General features: G+C 53.5%; 1 protein-coding gene across 1 annotated transcript in view; it reads left to right on the top strand.

The window, feature by feature from the left end:
- Positions 1-4,454: 4,454 nt before the first annotated feature.
- SYT13 (synaptotagmin 13) overlaps positions 4,455-12,812 on the top strand; it is a 41,171-nt gene continuing 32,813 nt past the window's right edge. The window contains exon 1 of the mRNA XM_042905719.1: positions 4,455-4,634. Coding sequence (XP_042761653.1) covers positions 4,455-4,634 — 180 coding nt within the window. The remainder of the gene's footprint in view (positions 4,635-12,812) is intronic.

Genomic DNA, 12,812 nt, shown 5'->3' with positions numbered 1-12,812 from the left:
CCAGAGGGATCTTTTCAAAACACGGATCTGCTCATATCACGCTCCTCTACCTAAAAATACCCAATGGCCTTCCAGGGTGGCCTACCAGCCCTGATGTCTGGCCCCTGCCTCTCCTTTCAGGATTTCTTTTCTTTTTTTTTTTTTTAATGTTTATTTTATTTTTGAGAGAAAGAGACAGAGCGTGAATAGGGGAGGGGCAGAGAGAGAGAGAGAGAGAGGGAGACACAGAATCCGAAACAGGTTCCAGGCTCCAAGCTGCCAGCACAGGGCCGGACACAGGGCTCGAACCCACAAACCGTGAGATCACGACCTGAGCCACCCAGGCGCCCCATCTCCTTTCAGGATTTTCCCCGGGTGTGCCCTAGAGCCAGCTGGGAAATATTCAGGACTTCGTTGGTAGCCGGAAACTCACGGTAGTGGGATTCTTTTACACCAGAGAAATCAACAAACGCTGAGCATCGATTTTGCCCCGGAGCGCTGGCTGACGGGCACACTGCCCATGCCCACTGTGCGGTTCCACCAAGGGGTCCTTGCCCCGTCCGCGTCTCTGCCCGGAACACCCCCTCTTCCTTCTTTGCTGAGTTAACTTTACTCTTTCGGGCCTCGGTCCAACTGTCACTTCCTCTGGGAAGGCTTCCACAAGTGTCTCAGAACAAGTCAAGTCCCAACCTCGAACCTGTCCTTCTGAGCTCGTAGTATAGTTGTAATTTCACAGGTATTCGTGCGATGAATCGTAATGTTCATCTTCTCCACGTGAATGTAAACGCCACGGTGAGAAGGACCATGCCTGATTTTCCTTACTGTCGTTGCCCCGTCTATATTTCCCCAGTCTCTTCTGTTGTTAGCTTTGTCGCGTTACCAGATCCTGGCCAATGCAATGCGGTGAGAGCTATGGACTGTTTCCAGCCGTGGCCTCTGCAAATGGCACACGTGGTCCCCAGTGGTCTCTTTCCTCCATCTGCATGGTGGGAAGCAAGAGCCCAGACTCCCGAGTCACTGCCTGGAGATGTACTTCCTGCTTGAGGTGCCTGACCCACCTTGAATTATGATAGGAGCAAGGGGTAACTTTGTTGTGTTAATCCTTGAGGTTTTGAGGTCATTTGTTGCTACAGCAGGACCTAACCTACCCTGACCTAAAAGACCTCAGCTCTGTCAGTAACTCCCCTATGGCAAGCCACAATCTCTCTGGGCCTCGGTTTCCTTACTGGTCCAATGGAAGGTTTCCACAAGGGGATCCCTGCTATCCTTCCAATGTTAAAATTCGGTTGCTCTGCCTGTTTATTTTCCTCCCTCCTGCTCAGCACTATATGCAGACAAAACAAATGCTTGCAAGGAAGAGAACCTTCTATATTTGAAAGCCTTTCTTCCCAGATAAAAGCATTTTAATACCTTAGAGATTCAGAGCGGAGGCTCAGAATATTTAATCATCCAATGAGTAAAATATCGATCAAAATAACAATGGTGACATTTCATCAAGAGGCTAGGGAACCTCCTGAGATCTACGCCTCAGCCTTCCAGAAGCTCCCTCCAACCCCCGAGCATCTTGCTCTGTTCTTGGCAGTCTGGCGGCCCCAGAATCTCCAATTATTTGTGGATCTCCTCCTTAGACCATCTCAACTGCTCCACCTGGCCGACCATCTCAACCGCCTTTCTCAACAGAGATGGCCCCATTTTTCAAAGGAATCCACTAATGCCTTTTCTTAGAAAGTTGTCGCTAAAGGCTACTGCCTGGGTATCAGGAACCGAGAAGCCAAAATCGCATCCTGGGCGGGATGTAGCAAAGGCGATGCGGAGTTCTGATCACTGGGTTTCAAATTCTCTGAGGTCTACCCTAGCCCTGCCACGGGTTCCCTGTGTGCGAAAGAAACCAAAGACAAGCAGTTCTCAGGCTGGGGTCCCTCTTCCCATTGAAAATGAAGGTCACTGCAGCTGCTGTCATCCCGGTAACCATAGTAACAATGAACCACATGACAGGTGTACGATCTCCATCAGACAATGTCTAAAATTAAGTGCTCATCCTTCCCCTCTCCCCCCACCCCAGATCCTGCTAGATGGTGTTAAGGGTCTCCCAGGGGAGCGGCTCAGGCATGGGAGATCTGGGCTGACATCATTAATTAAACCTTTGATTTCCCCAGAACATTTTGCGTTGCCAGGTCCAGGAGCCAAGAAAACCTCCCAGGGAAGCTCTTATGAGAGAGAATACCGAGTGTCCCGGAGGGACTTGAGCTCCACGATTGGCAGCGAATGGAGCTCAGTAGGAAAATGTGCCTAGCATACAGCAGGCACAAAATAAACATTTGTGGAAGAGTCAGTTTAATCACACGGAGCTCATTTAGCAAATGGGATTCCCCTCCAAGCCACTGGAAGTCCTACATGAGATGATCAGGTGAACCGTTCCCTCTTTCAACAGTTACTGAGCACCTGCTGTTCGCACCCATGGGTGATGGTATGAAGGCTCCAAAGAGATTAGCTTGTCGAATGAATCCCAAGTTCCTGAGAGTATTGGGGGCTCAAAGGCATGTTGGGAAGTGTACAGAGGTGAGTCTGAAGGGATTGGCAGGAACCACATCACAAAGGGCTTTGGATTTTTTTTTTTCTTTTTTTTTTTTAAAGAGAGAAAGAGCAAGCGGGGGACGGGCAGAGACAGGATGGGCAGAGCAGGCTCGGGGCTAGAATTCGCCAACCTCGAGATCATGTCCTGAGCCGAAAACAAGAGTCAGGCACTTAACCAACTGAGCCACCCAGGCGCCACTAGGGCTTTGGATCTAACTGGAGTCTTTGGGTTCATCCCTGGAGAAACTCTGAAGGCTTTTATGCATGTGAGCGACAGGATCAGCGCTGCATTTCAGAAACATCCTTTCTAATGCCTTGTAGGGAAAGAATTAGAGGGAGACTATTGCTTGACCAAAGAAGCAACGTTCTAGAACTTCTGAAGCCAGGCCTAAAGAGAAGTGGCCGCTCCTGCTTCCTTCCTCTTGGAACCTGGCTGCCGTGCAGCTCCAGCCACGTGGGGGAGAACCAAAGGGCACCCCCCTGGTGGACAGCCAGCTGTGCCCCCCGCGGCAGCCAGTGTCATGTGGTATGCCACCTTGCACGGCCCAGCCCAGCCGAGTGCAGTCGCGGGAGACATCCCTCGGAGCGGGAAATACACCCAGCTGAGCCCAGGCAACCTGCAAGATCATGAGAAGCAACCACTGAGTCACGGGCGGTTTGTTACATGGGGGAGCTAAGCCACGCACCAGGTGGTGGTCACTTCTGCAGGTCAGCACAGAAGGCCTGGCCAGAGCCATCACAGATTTAGGAGTCATCGGCGTCACGGGAATTTGAAAGCCCGGTTGTGGACGAAATCGTCCCCACTCCTTGTCACACGTGCCCAGCACGCGTAGAGAACTGCAGACACGGCAAACGCCTGCTGAATTCAATGAAACACTCCACACGGTGCAACGCACTGAAAACCGTTGTTTTCTGCTCTAAGACGGGCTTCCTCATGCCTGGAATTCTAATTTCCCTTCACTCCAAGCACAGTGCTTTTATTCCCCCCTCTCCGGACCAGCTGTGGGCTCCTGGCTACTGCAGGTGACAGTCTTTGTTCATCCAAGATAAGTTCTTTCTCTGAGTGTGACACATGGACTTGGAATCTGCCAGCCTGAGTCTGGGCTCAGGATGACCGGATTTTTCTAGCTGCCCCCCATCCCCTGCCAGCCACAGCTTCCTCATCTGTAAGCGGAGATCCGCTGCTCAGATGAGGTCATAGAGAACCCTAAAGGAGATGCGGAAAGCAGCAGAATTGTGGCGGTCCCCTTCGCCAGGACACGGGTGCAGTCTCCACGCCAGACAGAGACCAATTCCCTTCTTCCTGTCGCCTGCCCCTCACCCTCACGGCAGAGCCAACACCTGGCAAATTCGGCAGACCGGAAGTCTCCAGCTTTGTGTGTTTGAAAACCTCCTGGAGGACCCAAGTTCACAGCCTGCTGGGCCAGAGAAGGTGGGGAAGGAAGGGCTGGTAGTCTGGCAGAATCTGCACCCAGATGGAGCCCTGGTTCGCCAGCTCACACGGTGTGGCCTCGGCGAGCTCCCGCCCTTATCGGGGCAAGTGTCCGCCAACAGAAAGCGTGAAGACTGGCCTGGCACAACCCTAAGCTCGCATCCCTCTGGACGCTGGGCTGCGGTTGGGGTGGGGGTCCGGTCACGTGCCGGCGGGAGGGGGTGCGGGTTGACGTGTAGCTGAGTGCGGGCGCACCAGCCTGCTCCGGGCCGGCCTCCTCCTCTGACGTCCTCGCAGCCGTCCCCCCTCCCCGCCCCCCGCCCCCCCCCCCCCAACCACCTCCGGCGGCGGGAGAGCAGCCGGCGCGCCCTGATCCCAGGAGCGGCCGGGCGGCGGCGGGCGGCGGGCCCGGCCGGGGTAGGTGCGCGGCGGCCGCGGTGGCGGCGGCGGCGGCGGGGACGCGGGCACCATGGTGCTGTCGGTGCCCGTGATCGCGCTGGGCGCCACGCTGGGCACGGCCACCAGCATCCTCGCGCTGTGCGGGGTCACCTGCCTGTGCCGGCACATGCATCCCAAGAAGGGGCTGCAGCGGGAGCGGGACCCGGATCCGGAGAAGGCGAGACCCGGCGTGCTCCGGTCCGCACAACAGGTGAGCGGGGGCGGCGCCTCGGCCTCTCCCGGGCGAGGCGGGGTCTCGGCGGCCGCAGCCGCGGGGGAACGGGTTGGGGAGGGGGGGGAGCGGTCGCCTTCTTCGCGCCACCGAGCGTGGCGGGGAGGAGGGCGGAGGACGTGCTGGAGCACCCGGCTAGGGGTCCGGAAGGCTTGGGCGCGGGGGGGGGGGGGGGAAGGGTCGGAGAGAATAGTTAGGGGAGGCAGGCTGGGTGGGGGCGCGAGAGGAATGGGGAGCCTAGCGCTAAAGGGGAGGGGTGGGGACGGAATGGGAAGGGGACTTGGGTAGGAACAGGGGCCGAGAGGACAGTGGAGCGGCTGGGAGGAAACCGCGGGAGGGGGCTGGAGGGTTAGAAGCTTGCAGAATTGGTGGGGGGGGGGGGAGAAATGGGGACCCGAGAGAGAAGTGTGTGTGTGTGGGGGGGGGGGTGTCCGGTGTAGGAAAAGCACCGGCTTAGCTGAGAAGGGGGAAAGCCACGGGAGAACGAGAGGGGAGGTGGTTGCTGGACCCGTGGGAGTCGGCGGGGGGTGCCTGGGGTCTGGGGAGAGGCTGGTGAATCTGGAGGGGCCCCCTCGCAGCAGCCCTCAGCTCCAGCCAGCCAGCCAGGGGGGGCTTTGCTGTGCCCTCCCCTAGGATAGCTCCGATGATGGCCCTGGACCCAGGAGGGCTTTATCCCATGCATTGGCTTGTACACAGAGCCCTTTGGGCAGGAAGTGGGTGGTGTCCCCATTGTACAGTGTGACCCAGGGGGTCTAGGGAAGAGGTTTGGAAGGAGCCCCAGAGGGGCTGTGCACTCCAGGAAGCATTCCCCGTGGTGGGGAGTGCAAAATGCCCTCTGGAGAGAACCAGAGAAAGTCCTGCTAGGGTGTTTGAGGAAGGCTGGCCCTGGGTCAGGGGCTTGTCTCGATGACTTCCCAAGGCCCTCTAGATTCTTCATAGAGCTTGGAGGTCTGGGAGAGGCACAAGAATGCTACGATTCCACCTTCCTTCTTCCAATCAATTATTCAAAAGCTCTGAGACTCAGCGCTTGCTCGGGGGCCTTGTGTCAGTCACCGGCTAGTGAGAATGGAAGGAAATGGCTGCTGTCCTTGAGGCACTTACAATCCAAGAAAAGTGACATTGACACTGGCAGGAAAGGGAGCCAGCTGGGCATCGAGACATGAGACCCAGAACCATCTGAAGTGGGAGTAGTGGGCTCTCCGCCCACTGGGAGTTGAGGGGGTGGGGGAACCCTTCAGAAGTTGTAGCCGGCTGCCTCTCAAACTTCTCTCCCACCCAGCGTTAGGGGAAGACCATTCTGCCTGTCACAGAGGTGGCTCTTCAGGCGCTGTCCCTCCCCGCCCCCCTCCCCAGAGAAAAGCACTGGAGAAGGACCGGGTGTAAATGACCTTTGGGATCCCTTCCAACTCTGTTTTAGTCATGACCAGTAGCCCATACAATGGCCAAGAACCTGTTAAAGACAACCGTCTCCTTGGCTCAAATTCCCCCCACAGCTTCTCAATGAGCATGGAACAAGTCATAGCAAACCATTACATGACATGTGCTCTGTGTCAGGCACCGTGCTAAGTGCTCTATTCTTAACGCATTGAACAACTCAATGAAGGATGTATTTGATGATCCCTACTTAAAGATGAGGAAGCTAAGGCTCAGAGAGGCTGAGTGACTTGCCCGTGGCCGCACAGCTAGAGAAGTTTTAGAGCTGGGTGGATGCTAGCCAAGCTGCTCTGCTTCTGGAATCCGTGCTTTTAGCCACTCCACTCCCTCACGTGCTTGACCTGGCAGGTGTCTCCCTCTCCAGGCCAAGGTTCATGCCCTTCTCCCAATCATCTGAAATCTCACCCTCCCTGGATTTCCGATCCTTCTTAAAGACCCCCCGCCCCCAGCCCCCATGGCCATTTTCCTCTGGCTTTTCACACAGAGCTCCTCCCCATCCCTCAGGCTTCTTTCTGTTTAAAATTTTTTGTTATTGTTCATTATTTTTGAGAGAGAGAGAAAGCAAGCAGGGAAGGGGCAGAGAGAGAGGGAGACACAGAATTGGAAGCAGGCTCCAGGCTCTGAGCTGTCAGCACAGAGCCCAATGCGGGGCTCGAACTCACAGCCCGTGAGATCATGACCTGAGCCAAAATCAGACACTCAACCGACTGAGCCACCCAGGCGCCCCCAGGCTTCTTTCTGTTTAAATTTCACCTTCTCGGGAGGATTTTATCTCCTGCCACATGTAACGGGAGTACCTCCCCCCTATTACCTTCTTCCCTATTGTTCCTTCCAATTCTTTCATAGCTCTTGTTATAACTGGGTGTGATCTTTCATACCCGCTTACTTTTTTTTTTAATTTTTTTTAACGTTTATTTATTTTATAGACAGAGAGACACAGAGCATGAACAGGGGAGGGGCAGAGAGAGAGGAGACACAGAATCTGAAACAGGCTCCAGGCTCTGAGCGGTCAGCACAGAGCCCGACGCGGGGCTCGAACTCACGGACCGTGAGATCATGACCTGAGCCAAAGTCGGCCGCTTAACCGACCAAGCCACCCAGGCGCCCCAATACCCACTTACTTGTATGTTATTTATTCCCAGCACCTGCTCAGTGGCTAGAACCGACTAGGTGTCCAGTAAGAAACGGTGGACAAATAAAGATGTCGCCGTGTCCAGCGACTTGGGACTCTTGCTTGAGTCATTTCTGCACATGTGAGTGCATATGCACCGTGCCTTTGTAACCCTGCGCTCGCTCTGTAGGGGCACAGTAAACATTTACTGACACACGAGACCCCTTCCTCCACATTCCCTCATCTGGTTCCCTCGGTGACAAGGATTTGGGCAAGCCGGATGTGGTGCAGGAGGCATCTCACGACATTGGTTTGGCTGCCGTTGTGCTCAGATTCAGCGCTGACCCAGATAGAGTAAACAGAGAAAACACGACACAATTGACATTTCAAAATAAGTGAAGGAGGTGGTGTGAGGGGTGACAGGTGACAGCGGGGTGATGAAAGAGGCACACGTTGACAAGGAGGGGCGGAGTTGGGGAAGGCTTTCGGAAGGCGTTCTCTGAAAGGAGGGCGCAGGGCTGGGGAACCGGGCTCCAGACGCCCATACACGGAACTGGATGTCTGTAGGATGCGGAGGGACTGTCCGTGACTCTGTAAGTCACTGGTTGTGGTTGCCGGAAAAGTCTCTTGGACAGTCGGGCCCCGAATGGTTGGATGAAGTTGAAGTTTGTAGTGATTTTAACGTTTATTTATTTTTGAGACAGAGAGAGACAGAGCATGAACAGGGGAGGGGCAGAGAGAGAGGGAGACACAGAATCTGAAACAGGCTGCAGGCTCTGAGCGGTCAGCCCAGAGCCCGACGCGGGGCTCGAACTCACGGGCCGCGAGATCGTGACCTGAGCCGAAGTCGGACGCTTAACCGACCGAGCCACCCAGGCGCCCCAAAGTTTGTAGTGATTTTGAGAAGAACTTGGATGTTTCCCCTGGGGGTTCTTAACCTTAGGTTCCCCAGACCTCCCCACGGGGTCTGTGGAGAGACTTTCAGAGGTTCATGGTCTCGGACAGGGCAAAAAGTACATCTTTCTTTTCACTAACCTCGGTGACGGACACGTAGCATCTCCCCTTAGTAGGAATATTGGCAACACTCTATAGGAGTGTCAACGACATCTGTGACTTGGTCCCCGAGGGAAATCACAGGTAGTTTCAAGGCAAGTACACCTGTAGTATCATGTGCATTTATCGCCAGGTCTAGATCATGGTGCTTATTAAACCCCCTGCCAGATCCCGTTCGGGAACGAGTGGACAAAGAGGCACCCGTACAGCCATTTCACGAGCCGATGTGATTAGACGTTCCTCTGTGGTCCGATGTCTTTTATTTGCACACATTCTGAGGAAGTGTCCACGGGGCCTCTCTGGAGAGCTGAAGGAATCCATGGAACAAAAAAGGCCCCGAATCTCTGCTAAGTGGGAGGAGAGAGAGGGCAGAAACCCTCAGTCATCACCTTTCATGCCTCCAGCTGGCTTCAATTCATAGTTCTTCTTCGCTTTTCCAAAATACACACTCTGGACCCTTTGTCCTGCCTCCTGAGACAATCCCTCCCCTTCCCCCCGGGTGCAGTCCTTTGGGGGACGCAGGAGGTTCAGTCTCACTACATTGTCCGCTCGTGGTCTGGCAGGGTCACCCGGGAACCTCCCTCACGGTTGTCAGCCCAGCTTCCGAAGGTTGGTGATTATGCAGTGACCCGGCAGCTTGCGTGAGGAGACAGAGCGGCGAGCAGAACAGGGGTGTGTGTGTGTGTGCGTGTGTGTGCGTGTGTGTGCGTGTGTGTGCGTGTGCGTATCTTCCCTTCACCGCTGCTTCAGAATCTACTCAGTGAAAGGTGGCCAGACCCCTTGGTTCCCTCCCCCTGAGTTTCCTCCTCATGCTGGTCTGCACAGGCTTTCACTCCCCTTACTTCTGGGTCCCTTCAGAAGAAACCCTGTTTTTGGCTAACCTAAGTAATAAAGAGTGAGCAGGGAGAAGTGCCTTCTACCACAGCTCAGAACCCCTGACACCTGTCACTTAGCTGGAGTTGGGGTCCTGTTTTTAGAAAACTTTGGTTTTAGTGTCTGATTTTGCTCCCCACATGGTGCTTGCCTTGTTACATTCTTTAAAACAATTTTTTAATGTTTATTTATTTTTGAGAGAGAGAGAGAGAGAGAGCATGTGTGGGGGAGGGGCAGAGAGAGAGAGAGGGAGACACAGAGTCCGAAGCAGGCTCCAGGCTCTGAGCTGTCAGCACAGAGCCCGACGCAGGGATTGAACTTGTGAACACAAGGTCATCACGTGAGCTGAAGTCTGACACTTAACTGACTGAGCCACCCAGGCGCCCCACTCCCTTTCTGATTTATGCACTTTTCTTTGTATGGTTACACTCTGGTAAAGTTGTCGTTAAAAGTTTTCATGTTGTCATACACAGTTTGTAAACATCAATTTAGTATCAAGTCACAATTTTCATCACCAGGAGGACTTCCAGGCTGTGAACAAGAGGCATGGCCCTCCTTTTCTTGGGATCCATCAGATACTACCTCCCTGGCCCCGTCTGTTTTCTACTGTTACTCCTGTGGCTGCCTCCTTCTTGGGACTGGGGCCTCGAGACCATCGGTGTGGCCGTGTCACCCGTCCTGCCTTGCCCTCCTCTTCCTTAGACCACTGGAGCAAGTCCTCTCAGATCCCGAATCTAAATTCATAATTATTGAGAGCGAGGATGAACCAGAACCCATATGCTGCATTCATTAGCTAATAAGTTCATTCATTAAAAGTTAATGAGCACACGCTAGGCCCTGGGATACAGCAAGGAGGAGACGGGTGTGTGCTCTTCCTGCTAAGTGAGGAGACAGACAACGAAGCCAGCCAGCAAATCGCCATGAATCGTGTTACGCTTCTGTCGTGATAGGCAGGTGCAGGGGCTTGGGAAGCCCTGGGGGAGGGGCACCCCCACCTTCAGCCCAAAGAGCTTTCTCCTGTTCCGGCTCGCTGCCTTGGCAAGGTCTCCCCTGTGCCTCGGTGGTCAGAAGAGGCCCCACGAACTGGTGTGATTCCGGGCCGCTCCACGGTCTGCCCCCCATGCATTTTTACCCTTTTAAAGGATTCGTTTCTCAGCTGATCTCCTGTCTGGCAGACTCTCCAATTCGTGTAAATACACAGACAAAAAACTTAGAAGCATCTCCCTAGAGGAATAAGCACTAATGATGGCATAACCAACGTTTTGCGGGCTCTTTGGGTGCGTGCCGGGCCGTCTTGAGTCATGTTAATTTTGTCCTCACCGTAGCCCTGTGAAATATGCGTCAGTATTCTTTCCATTTTACAGATGGGAAAAACAACACAGCACTCTGAAGTCACACTTGGTGGCAGAGTTGGGAATCAAATTTAGGAAGCCTGGCCCCTGAGCCCACACTTTTGAGCAGTAGGCTGGAGATTAGCAGAAAAGGGCTAGTCACAGTTATACTTGGGCCACTGTGTTTCCCCAGATATGGCATAAAAGTGTCAAAAATACACATTTTTTGCAGGTCAGCTTGAGAAACCTTTCCCCGAGCCTTGGGCGGCTTTGTCTCCTCTTGCGTCCATCATGCTTCAGGCACTGGGTGCAGCCCAGGGCCCTCCAGAGAGATTTACATAGTAAACATGTTTGGGCTGGTTGCTTAGCAACATGGAAGACAGGATGAATCTTTCATCAAGAAATTAGCATAGATTATTTGAGAGAGATGAGCACACAGCCACAGGAGACACCAGGCCCCTCCTGATACGATGTGGACCCTAGGTCTCTGTCCCCAATCCCTTCCCTGGGGTCAGGTCCCAGACCATCCCATCCCCCTCCCTTCCTCATTTCTCCTCTGCCGGAGCGTATAAATAATTCAGGTGCCCGGCTCTTCTCTTCGCGTTAACTCCAGGAGTGAAGATTGCTGTATCTTTAGACATTTTCAGGTTTTCAGACACTGGCCCCGGTTACCATCGAGTACCTGGGTCGTAAGAAGGGGAATAGACAGGCCATCAGAACCCCATGGAAGAAACACCCAAATGAGAAATCGGAGGGGTGTAAGGCAAAGTCAGAAGGAAGGGGAGGGACCGGTCAGATGGGAAAGCAGCAGAGCCAGAAGGCAAAGAGGAGGCAAGATAAAGGGTGACTGGCCGTCCCAGAGTCGGAGACCGGCAGGAGAAATCCGAATCCCATAGACGATCCACGCTATTTGACCTTCCGGTCTCCCAGTGACCGCTAACAGTTCGTCTCTCACTTCTTCCCCGGTGTTACTGCATTCACTATGTCCACAGCTGATTTCTTGCTAACAAACACTGGGAAGCGTCGCTTTGAGGTGGAGGAGAATAGCTTCACAGGGATAGGTTTTAAGAACAAAGGGATTCTATAGGGACATGTCAGAATCAACATACACTTGCATACAAAGGGCTCTTTGTAGCCAATCTGTTAAGAAATCAAGTCTTAGTGAATTTCTTTTCTTTTTAAGTTTCTGTCTTTATTTTGAGAGAGGGAAAAAGAGAGGGAGAGGGAGAGAGAGAATCCCAAGCAGGAAATGTGGTGTCAGCACAGACACGGATGTGGGGCTCGATCTCACAAACCGTGAGATCGTGACCTGAGATGAAATCAAGAGTCGGACGCTCAACTGACTGAGCCGCCCAGGCTGTCCGGTGTTTGTAGGTTTCTAAAGGAAAACAGATGAAAAGGGTGGATATATTCCTCCCTCTTGCCTCCACCCTTCTCTCCCTCCCTTGATTATGTTTACTGAGCACATACTATGTGCCAGGTACCGTGCTTGGAGATGGGGATACAGTGGTAGCTGCTCCCTCCTCAACAACACAGTGACCCATTCTTATCCCTCATGAAATTTGTGTTGTGGTAAAGGAGACCAGAGTTAGAAGAAGAGCCCAGATAAATGAAGATGTGGTTGTGGCAAGTGACCTGAACAGAAAGTTCTAGTGCTGGGAGAGGGTAAGGTGGAACTGACCCAGTCAGGAAGGTCAGGGAAGGCTTTTCTGGAGAGAGTAATGGCCAAGCTGAGAGCTGGACTAGAAAGGAAGTTAATCAGGGCAATGGGGAGGGAGGTGAGGGGCTCCGGAAGAATGCAGCCGTGCAAAGGTCCTGTGACAGAAACCTTACTTAGTGCTTAGGAGGACCTAGCAAAAGGTCAGGGTGCCCGAAAAGTGAGAGCAAGGTGGGGCTTGATGTACAATGAGGCTGGAGAGTGGCCTGAGGCAAGCAGGGCACTAGAGACCAGGGTTCACTCATTTATTCATTCGTGTATCAAACAGTGATCAATGCCCATGTGAGGGGCGCTGGTGATAGGAACGTTACAGTCGTTTTCAAAGCTTTTTTTTATTTTTTATTTTTTCAACGTTTATTTATTTTTGGGACAGAGAGAGACAGAGCATGAACGGGGGAGGGACAGAGAGAGAGGGAGACACAGAATCGGAAACAGGCTCCAGGCTCTGAGCCATCAGCCCAGAGCCTGACGCGGGGCTCGAACTCACGGACCGTGAGATCGTGACCTGGCTGAAGTCGGACGCTTAACCGACTGCGCCACCCAGGCGCCCCTCAAAGCTTTTTTTTTAAAAAATAGAGGTGAAATTCACGAACTAGTTTAAAGAGTACAAATCACACTATCAACGTTGTTCTCACCTT

Source organism: Panthera leo, chromosome D1 (assembly GCF_018350215.1).
Source record: "Panthera leo isolate Ple1 chromosome D1, P.leo_Ple1_pat1.1, whole genome shotgun sequence".
In the NCBI taxonomy this organism is placed as follows: domain Eukaryota; kingdom Metazoa; phylum Chordata; class Mammalia; order Carnivora; family Felidae; genus Panthera; species Panthera leo.
The sequence above is the reverse complement of the archived record's forward strand: the minus strand, read 5'-3'. Positions and strand labels throughout refer to the sequence as shown.